Source organism: Pleurodeles waltl, chromosome 10 (genome assembly GCF_031143425.1).
Source record: "Pleurodeles waltl isolate 20211129_DDA chromosome 10, aPleWal1.hap1.20221129, whole genome shotgun sequence".
Classification (NCBI taxonomy): Eukaryota; Metazoa; Chordata; class Amphibia; order Caudata; family Salamandridae; genus Pleurodeles; species Pleurodeles waltl.
Window position 1 is genome coordinate 158,302,975 of NC_090449.1, and position 20,136 is coordinate 158,323,110.

The window sequence follows — 20,136 nt, forward strand, 5'->3', positions numbered from 1 at the left end:
CAAAATAGTCAACAGGGTCGCAAGAAGCGTGTGGAAAAACCAAGGCGCAAAATAACTGCCCATGAACTGAGAAAAGTCAAGCGTGCAGCTGCCACGATGCCACTTGCCACCAGTTTGGCCATATTTCAGAACTGCAACATCACTGGCGTGCCCAAAAGCACAAGGTGTGCAATACTCAGAGACATGGCCAAGGTAAGAAAGGCTGAAAGACGACCACCACTGAACAAGACACACAAGCTGAAACGTCAAGACTGGGCCAAGAAATATCTCAAGACTGATTTTTCTAAGGTTTTATGGACTGATGAAATGAGAGTGAGTCTTGATGGGCCAGATGGATGGGCCCGTGGCTGGATTGGTAAAGGGCAGAGAGCTCCAGTCCGACTCAGACGCCAGCAAGGTTGAGGTGGAGTACTGGTTTGGGCTGGTATCATCAAGGATGAGCTTGTGGGGCCTTTTCGGGTTGAGGATGGAGTCAAGCTCAACTCCCAGTCCTACTGCCAGTTCCTGGAAGACACCTTCTTCAAGCAGTGGTACAGGAAGAAGTCTGCATCCTTCAAGAAAAACATGATTTTCATGCAGGGCAATGCTCCATCACACGCGTCCAAGTACTCCACAGCGTGGCTGGCAAGAAAGGGTATAAAAGAAGGAAATCTAATGACATGGCCTCCTTGTTCACCTGATCTGAACCCCATTGAGAACCTGTGGTCCATCATCAAATGTGAGATTTACAAGGAGGGAAAACAGTACACCTCTCTGAACAGTGTCTGGGAGGCTGTGGTTGCTGCTGCACACAATGTTGATGGTGAACAGATCAAAACACTGACAGAATCCATGGATGGCAGGCTTTTGAGTGTCCTTGCAAAGAAAGGTGGCTATATTGGTCACTGATTTGTTTTTGTTTTGTTTTTGAATGTCAGAAATGTATATTTGTGAATGTTGAGATGTTATATTGGTTTCACTGGTAATAATAAATAATTGAAATGGGTATATATTTGTTTTTTGTTAAGTTGCCTAATAATTATGCACAGTAATAGTCACCTGCACACACAGATATCCCCTAACATAGCTAAAACTAAAAACAAACTAAAAACTACTTCCAAAAATATTCAGCTTTGATATTAATGAGTTTTTTGGGTTCATTGAGAACATGGTTGTTGTTCAATAATAAAATTAATCCTCAAAAATACAACTTGCCTAATAATTCTGCACTCCCTGTATATGTGACTGCAATCATCATGTGGTCAGTGCAGTGTGAATGTGTCTGCTGCCAATTCCATTCTGGTTATGCATCTTGAGGCCTTAGGGATCATAGTTTTGCACACTGGGTAAGCTACCCTTCCTATTCTCAATAGTTTCATTTTGGGCTAGCAGGGCAAGGTGGAGCTAGGTAGCCAGACAGATCTCAGAGATAAGCATGATCTATATCTTGCTCACTCACAGGTGATTGAACTTCAATTAAGAGATAGCAAGCAAGGGAATTTGGGCAAGTGACCACTGGTCTGGTGTTGGGAGTTACTGAAGCAGTGTCTCCTGGGAGTTGCAGTCATGTCGCTCTCAATACTACACCATTTGGCAAATGTTATCCTTTCAGGTGAGTACACTTCAATTCAGAGTTCACAAATAGATGGATTTGTGCAAGTGAAAACTGGTTTTGTGTAGTTGGAGAATCAGGGCCTATTGGGCTTTACATTCCAGTCACTCCCTCTACTTCCTACCACCATACAAATGTTATCCTCCCAGGTGAGTAAACTTCTATTGAGAGTTAACAGACATGGGGATTTGTGCATGTGAACACTGGGCTTGTGTTTGGAGTTAGAGAAACTGAGCCTCCTCGCCTTAGCAGCACTCCCTTTACCCTCTAATCAAATGGTATCCCCCAGGCTGAGTTAACTTACACTGAGAGTTGCCAAACAGGGTTCCTTCCATGAATGAACACTGTTCTGGTGTTTTGAGTTTCTGAAACAGTGCCTCCTGTGAGTTTCAGTCAGGGTATTCCATCTAGTTCACACACTTTTATTTAAATTGTTCTCCCGCCAGGTGGATATACTTCATTTGTGAGTTGACATTCAAGGGTATCTTGCCAAGTGACCACTGTGCTGGTGTTTGGAGTTACAGACACAGTACATCCTGTGAGTTGCAGTCAGGTTATTCCATCTAGTTCGCACACTTTTCTAATGTTCTCCCCCAGGTGAGTATACTTAATTTGTGAGTTGACACACAAGGGTATTTGGACAAATGACCACTGTGCTGGTGTTTGGAGTTACAGATGCAATGCCTACTGTGAGTTTCAGTCATGTCACTCTCTCTACTACACACACTTGACTAATGTTCTCCCCCAGATGAGTACACTGCAATTGAGAGTAGCATGTGAACACTGCTATTGTTTGTAGTTTCAGGACTAGAGCCTGCTGGGAGTTGTAGTCATGTCAGTGCCTGGAGTACACACACTTGACAAATCTTATCTCCCCAGATGCGTACCCTTAAATTGATAGGTAACAAGCAGGGTTATTTAAACCAGTGACCACTAGTCTGATGTTTGGAGTTATTGAACAGTGCCTGATGGGAGTTGTAGTCATGTCAGTCCCTGTAGTACATATACTATACAAATGCCATCTTCCCAGGTGAGTACACTTCAAGAGTTGCCAAATAGAGGTCTTTGGATAGATGAACACTGGGTTGGTGAGTTGAGTAACAGTAAATGAGGCAAAAGGTGAGCCAAGAGTATGCATGACATTACACTTTGGTGACATTTTTAGTGTTGTGACCAGGGGCGGCTCCTTCACAATGGCGAAGGAGCATCGCCCCACTGGCTAAGCCAGAAGCTGAAAAGTAAAACAATATTTTACTATTGTTTCATTTTTCAGCTGCTGGCTCAGCCAGTATGTACAGGGATGTCCAATGAGGAGGAGTGGAGTAAGTGCACTAAGTGCACATGTCAGTTTGGCCGGCAGTCTTAGGCTGGCCAAACTGACATAGGCACTTAGGTTTCTCCAACCCAGCTGTGTTGCACAGCCGGTTTGGAGAAACTGTAGAGGCTCCAGTGCACTGTTTGAGCAGCAGACCAAGCTGCTCAGACCAATCCTGACACTGTTCTCATGCTAGGTATAGCAAGAGAGCAGCACCAGGATTGCATGGGAAGCCTGTGCAGACGTTCCAGGGACTGCTGGGACACCAGCACCGGCAGCAGCAGGAACAGGTACGTTTTTTGTTTTTTTACATTATTTTATTTCCCCCCATACCCCTGATCCCACCTCCCCTTCCCTTGAGATTTGTGGCGGCCACTGCAGGTTGTGCCTTACCAGACTCCACTCCCTGAGGTATTCCTGTCAAGCCCTCAGGATGCAGGATGACCAAGACCTTCTCCCATGGAAAGAGATGTAATGGGGCACTGGGAGGGCCACTGCCAGTCATCTTGGCCTGCAGCTGGTGCCTGGAAACGTGGGAACGGACCTTGCCCTTGAAGTCGTTCCACCTGTTCCTGATGTTCACCCTTGTGCGCAGGGTGGTGCCCACAGCATTGACTCTGTCGACTATCCTGTCCCACGTTTCCATTTTCCTACTGAGAGGAATGTGTTGGACTTGTGCTCCAAACAATTGTGGCTCTATGATTTCATTTGCCATGACACTTAATTCATCTTCAGAAAAACGTGGATTTTTGGAACGTGACATGGTGGAACAAAAAAAAGTGTGACAGTGAATTACTATACAGGGGAAGTGCAAAAGGGTGTGAATGGGCAAAATTGTGTAGTGTGGCCAATAGGATGGTGGACAAAGGGATGCCTAATCTATGTAAGGTGCTCTTCTGTGTTTGGCATTGTAAATGCAAAGGGTTGTGGTGTGTGAAGGGGTGTGTTTTTATAGTGTCCTTTGCTGGTGTGTCCAGTGTGGCAATGTGTGTCAGCTGTGTTGTTTTCAAATTTATCCAATGTGCTTTTGCATTATTACTTTGTGGACCTCCATGGTTCGGACCGCCATTGGCTGACCACCAGGGGTGTCCGTCATGGTGACTGTGTGCTTGCAATTAGCTCGGTAGTTGGTCACGGTGCTGTCAGCGCTGGAGGTAGGACCGCCTATTTCCATCCCTCTGCACTGCTGGCAGTCTGCCTTTTTTGGTTGTTAGTCGGGGGTCCTGTCTGTATGACTCATAATAGGGACCACCAACATGGTGGTCTTTTTGTTTGAGACTGCCAACACGGCAGACTGGCGGTACGACCACCAAACCCATAATGAGGGCCATAGTAAGTTAAGGCAATCAAGTCTTGCTGCCGATAGTGGTTGAAATGGTAGATTGTCTGCCTTTTTCAGAAAGAAAGGGAAGGTTAGGTCTGTGTTAACACAAATTAGAGCGATCACAGTGTTATGATCAACCGTGTCAAAGGCAGTGGATAGTTCTAATAATATTAAGTCCTATGTTCAGTTACTATCCAATCCCTTTTTTAAGTTGTTCAATACCGCTGATGCAGCTGGCTCATTGCTTCTGTTGGGCCTAAAGCCTACATTTGAGTTATCTAGAAGGCCCTCCTCGTCAATAAAAAAGAGAGATGATGAGCTTTCTAGAATTTTGGTTGTTGCAGGGAGAAGTGTAATTGGCCGATAGCTACATCTGATGACTCAAGGGTATCTTTCTTATATTTGGTTCAGAACCCTCTTTTCATCAGGTCTCTATGATTCCCAAGATATTAAACGTAATGTGTGTAAGTCAAATCCCTTGAATAGAAGGTTTTACTTAGGAGGGAACCATGGCTAAACCAATAGACAAACTATCTTCCCTTTTAGCAGTTTTAATAGCAGGAATGGTATTAGGTAAATAATTACACACTCGATTGACTGGTCATGATTGACTGGATTACAAGGGTTTCAGCAGAGGAGAATACTTAGGGGGTTATTCTAACTTTGGAGGAGGTGTTAATCCGTCCCAAAAGTGACGGAAAAGTGACGGATTTACCACCAGCCGTATTACGAGTCCATTATATCCTATGGAACTCGTAATACGGCTGGTGGTATATCCGTCACTTTACCGTCACTTTTGGGACGGATTAACACTCCTCCAAAGTTAGAATAACCCCCTAAGTTTTCTCATCAAGGTCTAGGGATGTCATTCTGCATTACGTTCACTAGAATTAAATGCAATAGAGAATTTATCATTGTTCTGAAAGACAGTAATTCTGGGTGGAAAGGACCATAATCCCCTGCCCCTTCTCCTGGTTGGGCCAAGATGGGCCCAGGAAGACTTTGCATTCTTGTGAACGCTACATGGACATGCTGAGCCCCTGGTTTTATAGTCACACATTAGTGATAATTAGAGAGGGTCCCTCCACAAGAGATTCATTATTGTTTATTCTTCTTCTTCTTCTTCTTCTTCTTCTTCTTCTTCTTATTATTATTATTATTATTATTATTATTATTATTATTATGAATAATAATAGTAACAGCAAAATAATAATAATAATAATAATAATAATAATAATAATAATAATAATAATAATAATCATAATGATAATAATAACAACAATATTTAATAATAATAATTTAAGAAGAAGAAGAACAATTAACAATATTGGAGAAACGGGCAAGATATAGACCATGTGGCTTATTATTATCAGCGTTATTATTATGAGTATTCTTGTTATTAATAATATTAGTAATAATAATAATATTCATAAGATTCATAAAAAGAAGAATATTTGACATGGTGATTGATATCATTAGCCATAACAAAAAAGTTATAATATGTTAATTATTTATATAGGAATGCAGGGTCTGACCAAGCTTTTACTTATATTTCATATATTTATATTGTTAGTTCTGTGCTTTGGGGACTTGTATAACCCACTTCATCAGTTGAGGACCTGACCATTATAGGGCATTCTATCACAATAATAAGTTTTAAATATTGGTCTGCCAAGACATTGTATCCACAGTATTGACTACCACAGTATTGTGAAGGTACGTATATAGAGGTGAGTAAAGATTTACTATCCTTATATCCAGACATACATACCTTGACAATACATGTATATTGTCAAGATATGTAGATGTGGAGTTAAGAATAGTAAATATATAGTTACCTCAATAGACTTACTTTTGAAATATTGTGGTGGTCAATATTTTGGATATGATATATTGGAACAACAATATTTTATCACTCAAAATTATGGCATACATTGGTGTATAGAGAAGAGAGCAGTTGGTACAGTGGCCTCACTTATATATGAATTAACTCAAAGTGCAGAGATTATTAGGACATCATAGCACCTAAATGGTAAGAAAGCCACATACCCTACTCTTAAGAGTACTCTGTTCCTTTTTGGAAAACGTGTTATTTTAATGTAGTTCCACCACAGCTTGATTTGTTAGGACTGCAGTTATCACCAGGGCACACTAAGTTAACTGTTCACTCCACAAATTAATTATTCATTTATTCACTGAGGTAACATTATACAAATTCCTTCAGACTATAAAGGAAAATTGAGCATTTGGAAAATTGAAAAGTAAAGTGTATATCTTCTGTTTAGGTGGTAGCAAACCTCTTTTTTGGCCATGCCCAACTCCTTGCTCAGCAGAAGACCATGATGGGAAAAAACAGCACAGTGACTCGTCGGTACAAAGCTCCTACGGTAGCAGCTAAATTCCAGCAGTCTCTGCTCGAACTTGTGGAAAAAATGGAAAGGTGAGTAATGTGATAAGTCAGATTCAGACTATAATACCTATGCTTTCAGATACAAATTCCAAGTCATAATCTTTTGTTGAATGCAAGATTACAGTCCGGTTTTTAAGCTTTGTGTGTTCAGGGTTTGAAATTCAAGAAACCTTTATTATTAAGGCTAGTTGGACATTTGGACAAGAAAGCATGTTTAGAGACAGCTGCTAGTTTGAAAAGCAGTTCTTTGATGAATATACAAAAGTTAGGAGGCTGTTATTCCCATTCGCAAAACAATTAATAAAGCTAGACCCGTGCATTTACAACTACATTTCAACATGGCCTTCAAATTTGTGTAAGGCTGCACCAGCCACAGTTTTCTAAGTATTCATAAGTGTAAGGAGATACATATGTGTAATTGAACACAGTTGGCAAGCACACATAAGCAAAGGCTTACCAATAGTGCATTTGCATCTAATAACTTTTTTCTCCAAGGGGAAAAAGTTTTCTATGTGGAGAAGCTACCTTTACTAAGATCCTAAAAATGTCAAGGATGTTCTTTGTCATTCCCATCCCTGTAAGAGATTTACTCCTGCTATTGACAGGAGCAAACTTTTCCCAATCCCAGGTTGGAAGTGGGTAGATAAAAAGTTTATAATTATCCACAAAGTCATAGGTTTTGTGGGAGGACACAAAATTGTCCCTAGTATGTTCACTCAGGAATCCCCTCTAAGTGTCAATGGGAGATGTGTGTAATATGTGTGCAGAAATTGATATAGGACAGTAGATTTATGATGTATGAGTACAACACATGAGTGCACTTGCAAATCAAGCCATTTCCATGTACAAATGAAACATGCACATACAAATGGCTTCATGAATTGGGTCCAAGGATGTAATAGAAGTAGGATTAGGCAGCTAGTTCTACAGAAGTGGAGTCAAGCCCAATATTGTTCTGCCTCCCAGGGTGCAGTAGGTAGTGTTGCTGAGTTTTATGGTTGCTTTAGATTTCATCATGGAGTTATGGTTTTGTTGGACCCACACCATGCCCAGCATTCTATAAACTTTTATCAATTTTTAACCACAGATTTATTGAACTTGTTGAGTAGGTAGTGAGAGTTCTAACAATAAAAAAATGGAAGTAGTAGTAGCTGGAATAATGGTAGTAGTAATAGAACTACTATTGGCAATAGTAGTATCAGTTGTGGGAAAGTAGAAGCAGCAGTACTATTTTTAATAATAGTGCTATTAGAAGTAGTAGTAGAAGTAGTAGTAGAAGAAGGAGAAGAAGGAGAAGTGGCAATAAGAATAATGATAGAAATTAATGTTTGCATAGCGCACACCCAAAGCTGAATTACCTCTGTCCAAATAAACAATATGTGGTTTTACTGCTAATCACAGTAGTGTATATTTTGTTATCCTAAGAAGGAAAAAAGCTAACCTAGTCCTATTGGAATTCCAACTTGTGTCCTGCAGGTCTTGGTATGGGGCTCAGATTGCTGAGCCTTTTTATTAACTGCTGACCTTTATCTTCTATGCAGAGGAGGGTAGCTGTAATAGATAGCCAGAGTTTTATCAGGATTTATTAAAAGGCCACAGGTATATTAAGCTTAATTTGGAAATCAGAAGTTTGAATGTGTTAGGCTTTATCCTGTAGCTAATTTAAAATGTGGGTTATTATCTGAGAGGGGTGGAGACCCTACTCAAATAATAACCACAATACTTGTCAGGGTGAACCACAAAAGTCAATAAATAAAAACCAATGCTTAACCCTCTGGTAACTTGGCACAAAAGTAATCAGGTTAACTTAGAGACAGTGTGTAAAGTATTTCTGCAGCACTCAAACAGTAGTAAAGGGAGAATGCAACACAAAAAGAATCTCAAACCAATTTAAATATAGTGATAATTTTAATAAATAAAACAACATAAAAATGACAAAAATCCCATCAGTAGAACGAGACATATGAGTTTTTAAAGTTTTAGGTTACAATAGCATCAGAAAGTGCAAAGCGCGCTCGTGGTTATCTGGTCATCCTGGACTGAGGTACAGTCACAGGTTCAGGCTGAGTGCAATCGAGCGTAGGTCTGATACACGGACCCTCTGCAGAGTTACCATCTCAAGCCCATGCGAGGAGCTGCTGTTTGTGTTTGTGGGGCCATGTGGATGTCATTGTCAGTGCAAGGAGCAGGTCCGACACTGCGGATGGTCGCTGGAGTAGAGCAAAGAGCCGCTTGTCTCTGGAGGTTTGCTTTGTTGCGCAATGAGCAGATCTCACTTGAGCTTTTCGTTGACTGTTGCTGTCGGCACAAAGGATAGGTTCCACTGGAGCTTTACATTGGCCATCACCATGAGTAGTTGTTTCTCAGCATGAAGATGTCACTTTGTGGTCACAAGGAACCCGAAATGTCTATATTTTCACCTTTTCATAAGTAGAAGTACACTCTGATGCTGGCCAAGGGTTCAGGACCTTGGGGTCAACACTTGGGATCAGGACTCATTCCAGTAGAGGCCATCAGCAAGCCTCAGACAAGTCCAGGTAAGTCCATTTGGTGCTGGTCAGCTGAGTAGTTGCAGGGAGGCCTCTGGAAGCTTCTTGGGTCCCTGCAGCCCAAGGGAGGCCAGCCAGCTGATCCTTGGTGTCACTTCTAGGGAGTCTTGGTTCAAGGAAGCAGGCCCAATATTCCTTCTTCAGACGGCACAACAGTCCTTCTTCTGAATATTCCTCAGGTACAGGAGTGTTGTGATGAGAGGTTCTGATGGTACACTTTTATACCTTGTACCAGCATTTGTGTGGGGAATTCCCCAGCCTACTTCCAAAACAGTTTCTGGTCAGTACTTCCTCTGGTCCTGCCGACAAACTGTCTGAGGTGTTGAAGCAGGCCTGGTTTTAGGTTCCTTTGTGTGTGCTGCAAGCAAGGCCCTTTGAAGTGTAAGCAATCCTGTCAAGAGAGCAATTCACTGTCATGTGACCTTGGACACTGGTAGAAAGACACAGTTGGTTTGGGCAGAAAAATGCCAACTTTTTTGAAGTGCTTTTTTTAGAATAGTAACTTAATGTTTTACCATTAAAGAGGATTTTAACTAAAATTCAATTGTGTGGAAATAACATTTCTTTATATGGTCCCAAACTGAAGTTATCAATTCTTAAGTATAATAAGCTAACCCAGTGTTAGTCTATGGGAGAGATAACCTTACAACAGTAACAAATTGACTTTAGATGTATTTTACTGTCAGGGCATGTAAAACCTAAGTACATAATTCCTTCTTTTTAAATACCATGCACCCAGCTCTATGAACCTGTGGCGCCTACCTTAGGGATGACTTATAAGTAGTTAAAAGGAGTGTTTAGGTTGTCAAGCAGTTAATTTTGCCAGGTCAAAATACCAACTTAAACATGCATTACAGGCTGCAGCTGCAGGCCTGAGACATTGTTTTACAGGACTACATTGCTGAGTGGCACAGTGAGTGCTGCTGCCCACTAGTACCATTTAACTTACAGGTCCTGGGTATATGTGGTACTATTTACTAGGAATTTATTAAAAAAATAGAATGTGCCCATTAGACACATTGGCTTTTAAATATTCTCAAAACAATGGTTCAATTACAATCTTTTGGGTGTAAGTCAATTTTACCATGTTTAGGGAGAGAGCACAAGCACACAACCACTGGCTAGCAGGGTTCTGTGCACACAGTCCTAATGTCAACAAAAGAAGCTCAGCAAAAATATGGGGTAAAGGCAAAAGATTTGAGAGACTACCATGCATAAAATGTCAGATCTAACTGCCAGACTTGTATTGGACTTCACCTGAAGCTAGGGTTCTGTTGAGCTATATCACAAAGTTGTGTTAGTTTAAAACTGATGGGTGGAGGTATGACCTAGCGGAGCATGGAGTGAGATGTGTTTTATCTCGGTTCCAAACCCCGCTGTCCTTTCAGCACCATCTAAATCATGTGGGGGCAATTGCCTCCCCCATGTGTAAAGGGGGAGTCATTGTGCCCCAAAAAAGCGGTCCCAGAAATATTGACCTGGGCCCCTGCCTGTGTCCTACTTGGACCCACCATCTTACCTGTGAGGTCCGGCGATCGGGTAACCAGACCATGGTCGAGTGAAACGGGCCAACCATATCCCAGTGCATGATGGGGCTGCAGCAGTCCTGATCGGCTGTCCCAGCCCCCTGCCTGCTGTGGGGACTTTGCTAGCGAGCTTCTGATACCCAACAGACTATCATTTTGGAAGGAACACGTTGGCTGCCCACGTGTCAGTGCAGGCCTCACAGGGCTCCCTACACAGACAGACCAATTGTTGGATCTGGGGCTGTAACTGCGAGTAGCCAGTGACCAGCAGTTTGCCCCCCGATCTGCCTAGTGCAGGGATACTGACACAATTCTGCAGGGGGACCTAACGAAGAACACACATTTATAGCAGCGCAGGAGGCCCTGTGATTTCCGTGAGTCCTCTGTTCTTTGCAAGAGGACACCAACTGAGGTGAGGCACTCTGGGAGTCCAAGCATCCCTCCAATGTCTGGATTCTGTGAAGGCCACAAAAAAAAGATCAACATTTTGGGCCGGAGACAAGCACTGTGGGCTCATTGTGACTCTCCCCCTGGCCCTACATCGGAGGAGACTGCAGCAGGACTGATAGTCCTCTGGCCTCGACGAGACTCAGACATATTGAGCTGCCTGCCTTGCGCTGTCTCTGAGGTGAGGAGTGTGCTGTAGGGGGAGTGATGACCCCTTCAACTCCCCCATGTTAGACCCCTATGTGTCAGTGGCGCCCCAAGTGACCTCAGACCACCATCACCCTCTTTTGTACCATGCCATGGGACAGGGGACTAGCTGTTGGCCATGTGTGGGTCTGGAGATCATGCTTACACAAAGCCTGTGGAGGAAGTGCGGTGACCCCAAAAACCTGAAAGCTCCCACAATATTGGGTATGTTTGGGCCTGTTGCACGTGACCCACTGAGCACCAAGGAGACTTTCGTGGGCACCTCTTTTACTTGGTGAGGGGCTCATATGGACCTGAAATGCCCCACAGACCAAGCATTGGGTGTCATTGTATTCTTCGGATGATGGCTGGAAGACACACTGTCTATATCATCCCCACTGAACATACCGAGGCAGACGTGACAGCTATAGCCCTCCTCCAGAGAGGCCGCAACCTGTTGCACTGCTCCCCTGGCTGATTCTTGGGTTCGACCTGCGAGGCATATGTCTCAGATTCAACATGCATCTGAACTGTTAGGGGGAGGCCCTATTCCATTTTTAGAGCCCTTGGCCTCTTCTCACCCACAACCTTCATGGGGTTAAACACACTATTGCGTTGACCTTCCACCACCACTTAGATGGTCTATGATCGAAAGACTGTGGGAGCCCCCTGGGCTGTTTACCCTCAGCTATCCCGAAACCCTCATAGGTGGCTGTCATGCCACGTGGCAAATCTGCAAAGGATGTACTCAGTGGGCCACCTAAGGACAATCCAGTTACTTTGCTTTTGCATAAAGCACCCCCAGCAGGCATGAACTTAATGGACCCCCTGCCCGCCACAGCAGCTTGAGACAGAACACTAGTACCCATATCCCAAGCCTACATGGACCACTTCCTGGAAGAAATCCGCTCTGAAATCAGTTCTCCCAAAACGTACTTTAAGTCCTGTATCCAGGACATCAGGCGCGATTTCAATGAACTGAGGGCGAGTAGATGATTTAAAATGCACAGTGGGTGCAGAGTCAGAAGACCAAGGAGTACTTTGGCACAAAGTGACGTCACTGGAAGAACAGCAAATCGAATAACGTGAAGAAGGAAGACTTAAAAAACAGAAGCCGTCTGAGCAATATTCGTATCATTGGGGTGCAAGAGGAGCAGAAGGCAGGGACATAATGGCCTTTACTGCCGAGCAAGGCCATTGGTTTGGCCAAAACGCATCATGAAGGGTGAATAAATCCTGATCAAATCGCTGCTTGAGTGTGTGCCAATATTTATTTTCCTTGGACTGTGGATATTCTTGACCAGAATGCTCGTTTGATCTCGCACTCCACCCCTCATGGGTGCAGGATCATAATGAGCGCTGTTTTGGATGAGACTGCCGACCTGTTACATGCAATTTGCAGAGATGATGATGCCTTCCCCCATGCTGGAAAGAGACCATTGTGTGGCATCCACACCAGGACACCCTGACATCCTGGTGGGGGTCAATTTCTTTACTGAAAAAGAAGCTATCTTGAAAGAGCACGAAGTAAAGCTGATCTAATCTTCTGAGGACACACTGTCAAGCTCTTCCAAGATCTCTCACCCTTCATACTGTGCAGCTGCAAGGAATTCAGGCCTGTCACTTACAAACTGCAGGAGCTTAACATCAGCTATCATACCATTCGCCATCTTGTTCACATTAGAGGGCAAACGCATGTTCTCCGTTCTCTCTCCGAAGCAAAACAGCTCCTTATGCTACCGATGGACCCATGGGATGTGACTCGGAATTGACCTTGCTCGCCGTCTCGAGAAATACTGCCCCCCATGTGGACCATAGTGAAATTCCACCATGCTGACAAACATCGCAAAGAAGCTGCCTCCTAGAAAACTGAAAAGACATCATCCATTATCTTTGCCCCTCTCCGGCCCCCTTGGCTACTGGATCTTTGTAATCGTGTTATTTTCTTACACATCAACTCACTCTATGACAAGGAAAGCTTAGACCTTAGGAGAGTGACTCCTTCGTTATGAGCGGCGCATCCAGGTGCCGGCCATCTCAGGACTTGAATGGAGATGTAAGCCCCTGTTGGCCTCTTTATATTTGTTTTTTTAACATGACTTTTGTTTTCTTTAGGTCAGCTGCTTCCCCATGGAGACCCCTATTGTACCCTCTTGGTACATGCAACGCACTACTAGCCATTTACAGCTTAGCAGTCCCCACCCAGGCTTTCCCCCTTGCTCAACTATTTCTCCCTACCATACCCATATTCCTATATTGGCCAGTAATCTCACTTGGGCTAAAGATGCCCTCCTACCATGTATGTGCATCGCCTCCATGAGCACCTCTACATGCCTACTTGGCGAGACAACAGCTATACCCACTCCCTCACACAATGACCACTGCACATCTCCTTAAATTACTATCTCTCAATACACGGGGCCTGAACTTGCCTAATAAACAGTGGCAGGTCTAGCGCTATCTCCTCCTGAAGGTCCCCAATGTGATATTCCTTCAGGAAGCTCACCTCCTGCGGGAGGACACTCATTGCATGTCCCATCCAAAATACCCTACCTGCTTCTGGGCATGTGCCTCAACCAGGATGGCGGGGTTGTCTTACAAGTGCAATGAGAGAGTCTGAACCTGGGTGTTGAAAATTATAAGGGTCGTGAATGGCCGCTACTTGAAACTTAAACTTCATTGGGGTGCTCACCCACTCACTCTTCTTAACCTCTACGCCCTTAACCAGGCACAGGACACCTATCTTAGAGGACTTTCACAGGAGCTGCTGGCAAATGGGGAGAGCAATGTTGTGGTAGGAGGTGAGCTAAATCCTGTGTGGGACCCTGACCTTGATCACAGTGCTGCCTCCTTTCAGGGTACTGGGGCGATGTCCAGTGAGGCCACCGCGTAACTCAAGGGGATTGGGTGGCGGGGAGCAAGAAGATGAGATGACAATAAAAAATAAATAAAGCGCACTTACCTTGCCTCTGTCCCGGCCCCCTCGTTCGTCACTTCTCTTGTGGTGTCCCAGCATTCACCTCTGGGAAACAAGCACAAGCTCCCCAGCAATCCTGTTGCTACTTTCATGCTAAACTTAGGCTTGGACTGCCGCTCAGACACAGCCCTGGGGTCTGTGTAGTGTCTCCAGCCTGTGAAACCTAAAAGCCCATGTGTGTTTGGACAGACTCAGACGGCGGGGCCATACACACATGCGCACTTAGGTGCACTCTCCTCTCCTCCCCCTCCCACCTCCCGTAGCTTAGCCCCTCCCCAACCTGCACCGCTGGCTCTGCCAGAAGCAGAAAAATTAAAAATATTTTAATTTTTCTGCTTCTTGCTCAGCCAGTGGGGCGACGCTCCTTCGCCATAGCGAAGAAGCCGACCCAGGCGAAATCCACCGCCATTAAACAAGAATTTACTATTTTGGGATAAGTGGATGCATGGCGATATAGACACCCTGACACACAGGACTACTCTTTTTACACACATATCCATATCTCATAATCCCTCATAGATTATTTTTTTCTCACCCACTCGCTGCTCCAAGACTTGGACACTGCCACCATCTTGGACATATCCATTTCAAATCATGGTTATTTAAAACTTGTATGGATCCAGGGTGGGGGCCTGAGACGGCCCCCGCACTGGTGCTTCCCCTGCAGCTGCTTAGAGATCCCATCGATGTCGCCGAGACCCAAGAAGGAATCACTTGTTACTTTGGCCTAAACAACCTGCCAGGGATCCCGGTGCATACACTCTGCAACGGCTTCAAAGCCTTCATCAGGGGAGTCATATCCTGTATAGCCATCACCTGTGCGAGGGAATCTCGGTTAGTTGAGATGGGTCTAGCTACCGACATCAAGTCTTGAGCGCCTTGAACAAACCAGCTACTGCAGACTCAAAAAGGGACAGTTGGCTTTCCTGTGGGGTCAGCTATGGGCTCACAGGACTAATAAGACTGAACAATCCTTGCTTCCCCCAAGGCATGGTTTTATGAGAGGGGATAAGGTGGGGCCCTCCTTGCCTGCAAGCTACAACAGCAGCATGCTCAAGCTCACATATCCAAGATTAGGACAAGGGACTCGCACTGGGCCACCTCCGTACAGGCAAAAAGCAAGCATTCCACAGCTTCTACCAGGCTCTCTATACTGGGGAGGATGCTCCACAAGATCTCATAGACTCTTATCTTAGCACCTGTGCCTGGGACCCTCTCGACCCCCAGCATACTAAACACTTGGAAGCCCTTGTTACTCTTGCTGAACTGCAATAAGCTCTGCAGGAGGTGCCTATTGGCAAGATTTGTGGCCCGGATGGGCTTCCAGTAGCTTTTCACAGAGCATTTCTCTCCCTCCTCCAGAATCTCATGCTGACGCTCTTTAATGTGTGTACAACAGACACGGGCCTCACTCCTACGATGCCAGTGGTGGAGATTGCCCTCATTCCCAAGCCTGGCAAAGATTGTTCCCCATGTGCCTCCTATGGCCCAATTGCTCTCTTAAACAGATGCCTACTCTAAGGTCTTGGCGAATCAGTTGGAGTCATATCTCCCTGACCTCATTGAACCAGGCCAGGTAGGCTTTAACAGCAGCTGATAAGGGGCACACAGTATCCGTAGCATTGCACATTTGGTTGGGAAATCCCACTGCCACAACCTCCCTTCCTGCCTTCTCTCGATTGACGCGGAGAAGACTTTTGACAGGGTCAACTGGCCATCCCTAAATGTTGTTTTCCTAAAGATTGGTCTGGGCCCAGGCATCGTCGATAAGATGATGGGCTCTTTTGTCTCCCCTATGACTACAATTCAAATTAACGGTCAACATGTAAAGCCAATCCACCTGGCAAGAGGCACTAGAGAGAGTTGCCTGCCCTTGCCCCTGCTGTTTGCCTCGGCAGTGGAACCCTTGGCCATCACCATCCAACACACGGAGGCCATTGTGGGCATTCTATTCAGTGGACGCTCCCACAAACTTAGTCTCTTTGCAGATGACCTCTTGCTCACCCTCACACAACCTACCCTCTCACTCACTGCTGTGGTGTGCATCCTTATGTATTTCAAATAGGTTTTCCATTTAAGGGTTACTGTGTCCAATTCCCAGGCCCTCAACCCCACGATAGCCAAGTCAGAGCTTCCCACCCTACAATCTCTATCGCTCCCTCCCAGTGGACCGCACGATCTATACGATACCTGAGTCTTAAACTGACCCCAACCTTGATGATCTGGACACAGGACAACTGGCCGGAAAAGTGGAAGTCTGTTTTGGAAAACTTCCGCCAGTGAAGGCAACTGCATGTGCCATGGCTGGGTTGGATTAACACCGTCAAAATGACTATTCTCCCAAAGGTCATTTATTTATTCTAGACTTTGCCCACCTCCATCCCACAGAATGACATTGTCCATCATCAGCAAGACATACGCACCTTCATCAGGGGGGAAATATTCCAGGTTCTCGAATGCTGTCCAGGTGTTTTCCAGAGACTCTGGACTGGGCTGCCCCAACCTTCTTGAATACTGTTGTGATGATCACCTTTGCTATATCTCACAATGGGTTGTCCTGGAGAGCAAAAAGCACTGGTTCAACATGGATCTGGCAGAGGCCTATTGGCCCTTCAGGGATCTCGCTTGGGTCCCTAAGCATGGAAGGCTATGAAGCCCCTACATAGAGACTCATACTAGGACTGTCCTCAAGACTTGGGATGGGATCTCGTTTAAATGGTGTCTCATCACATTCCTCTTACCCAATACTCCACTCGCTCGTAACCCAAACTTCACACCGGCCTTCGCAGCCCACTCATTCCCCAGCTGGGAAAGGGCTAGACTGTTGCACTCTGCGCAACTTATTTGAGGGCGCGACCATTAAGACATTTGAGCAATGCAAAATAGTATTTTGGATTCCTGAGTCAGCCCGACTGCTATGTTATCAGCTGTGCCACTTGGCGTTCCCCCCCTTCCAACATCCAGGGTTCTAACACAGCAATACACTCCTTTTAAGGCGTTGGTCAGGGCATTTGATGGTACAAGATGCGTGATATCACACACCTTCCAGGTACTCGAGCACGGCCACATATATACCAAACATAACATGCTGACACCAACGAGGGAATTTCCCAAAAGCAATGGGAAACACTATGGCGAGATATTCCCAAGACATACAAAAGCTTACCCTGCACGAGACAGCATACAAACTGATGACACAGTGGTACTACGCATTGACCTGCCTTCGCACTATTTACCCAACCACCTCTGATCTATGTTGGTGGCGCAGCGGGGCACACGGGGACTTATGGTGGTCATACTCTCTTATCACTACATATTAGAAGGAGGTTATAGACCATTTTGAGGGGGATGTGGGTTTCCACCTCCCGTATTCCTGCAATGCAGCTGTTTTAGGCATTTAGCCCATAGAACGAGAAGCAATGACTCACACTGATTGGTGCCTTATAAGTCATATTTTGGGCACTGCCAAGCAACTTATTGCGCTTCACTGGAAGAAACCTTCTGCTCCTCACATTGCCCAGTGGTTTACGTGCCTTTGGCATGTTATGGCCATGGAGATTTTGTCCCATCTGGCAGCCCTTGATAGACTACTTTGTCTGGAATACTCCTGCTATACACCACCCAGGCTCAGAACGCTCCAATTATTTGATTAGAGCATCACCCAGATATAGCAAAAACTACCACGGAGGTGATGGCCCGCTTGCCCTCTACATCCACCCCCCTCACGTTCTCAGGGCTTCAACTTTCCCTGGCCCGTTGCCAATGGCAAAATGTATCTTCTCAACCTTTAATGTTCCTGTGCTTACTTTGCCTATGAGCATGTACGCAGATTTCACACCTGATGGGCCCTTTCAGTGGATGCTCCTTGCATGCCCAGGTCTGGCTGCATATGTATACTGCCTAAATTTGCTCATCCTATCAAGATACTACACTGTATGGCAATGTGTTGGTTGCCTTTACATGCTACCAAATGTTGAGTTGTATGTTACTTTGATTTAGGAAAATACTCAATAAAAAGACCTCTAGTATAAAAAGAAAGTGATGGGTATATTTGGTCATAGCTTTATAGGGTGACTTGAGTTGTGTTGGGGTTCATGCATTGGCAAATGCTTCATTATATGACTTAATAGGATGGACTGAAACTTGTTCTACTGTGTTGCGTTTATAGTGGGAATTAACAACAGGGCACCTGAAAACTCATCTAATGCAATATGAACTCAGGCAAAGAGAAACCTCCTGCTCCCTATGCATTCATATATATGTTCCAGGAAATATGTCACGATCTTAGCGAAGGTTACATACATTCACGAAAAGAAGGAGTGCATTTCGGGCTGCAGACCCTCATGTTCCTGGAATTTTGTACTTAGTGTATGCTAAGTGTATGCTAAGCGGTTACGCTGGCCAGGTTTCTGTGGATGTTTCTGTGTTCACCTCGAAGGGGTAATCTGCGAGTCACCTGGACAGCTAGACAGCTCTGGAATCAAGGGCGGAACGAAGGATGTCAATCTTGGACTTCTTATTATAAGCTATTTCAAAACATTTTAAATATAAAAATAAACATAACTTTATTTTTTCTAAGTAATTACATTATTAAATGATTACATTATTTTACATTATTTCATACATAACTTTTAATCATGTTTTAATATATAATGATTAAATGTATATACACCCTCTTTGAGGCCTTGGTCAGGGTATTTGTTGGTACAAGAAGTATATACACATATAATAATTAAATGTATGTAAAAAGATTACTTCAGGTAAGAATCTTTTTAATAAACCTTTAAGCTGCAATTTAATATATTCAAATTAAATATTTAATTGAAAATTTAGTTTAAAATGTGTAGCTTTTTAAAGTTTTTCGACATTTAAAAAACATATATATGCAATTTACATTAAGATTTATTATATCAATATTTGTTCCTATTTCTTTTAAAGTTTAATAAACATTTTTACTTTTTTTCTATAGTTTATGATGGAGAGATCACTGCAACAGTTGGGAAGACTTCTTCCTACTTTTGAAAAGTTACTTCTAGTAACTTTACACCTATAAATTAGGCTCCACCCCATGAACTTAGAGAATTAAGACACGTAAATCTACACTTTGTGGTAACTGTACATGTGGAAATAGTGAATATCCATAAGCAGTAAGGTTCCTACATATGCAAGAGTAAATTTATATGTGTATATTTACTCACATGTTAATTTTCCTTTTGAATAGGCCCCTAAGTCTTAGCTATGGTGGAAACAAAGCAGTGCTCGTAATGACAGGGTATTCAAAGGGGTTATGTCTGAGCCCTTCCATTTGCATGTTACCCAGCAGGGCTCGTTAGCTGTCAAGAGAGAGCACATAAGGTGCAAGTTGCATGTGTATTATGAGACAAGTTGTATGTATATTGTGGGAGTCAACAACTCCATTGTGACAAAGATTTACGCAAACATATATCATTGTAAAGTTGATAAAGTTAGCATCATTGAGTGAGTACTTGGAATTCATTGTCTTTTGACTGCTTAGGAAAGCACAATAATATTTAGTCAGACACAAGTTTTATGATTTGCACTGTTTCAAAATGACATGTCATGCATTGTATCCTTTTGTTGAAGAGAATAATTATTTTTCTCTCAAATGTGATGATGCCATCCAGGTGCAATCCATTCTTTGTTCGATGCATCAAGCCAAATAACAAGAAGGTAAGAGGTAATCAATTAAACCTTTGTAGCCATATTAAGGAAAAAATAGTTGATAATGATTTAGTGCTATGTAAATAAGTAGTACCAGTAGCAACAGCTGTTATGTAGGTTTCCCTCTAC

General features: G+C 43.9%; 1 protein-coding gene across 1 annotated transcript in view; it reads left to right on the forward strand.

Moving 5' to 3' along the window:
• MYO15A (myosin XVA) overlaps nt 1–20,136 on the forward strand; it is a 761,224-nt gene that overhangs the window by 199,729 nt on the left and 541,359 nt on the right. The window contains exons 20-21 of the mRNA XM_069212299.1: nt 6,516–6,670; nt 19,971–20,016. Of these exons, the coding sequence (XP_069068400.1) occupies nt 6,516–6,670; nt 19,971–20,016 (201 nt within the window). The remainder of the gene's footprint in view (nt 1–6,515; nt 6,671–19,970; nt 20,017–20,136) is intronic.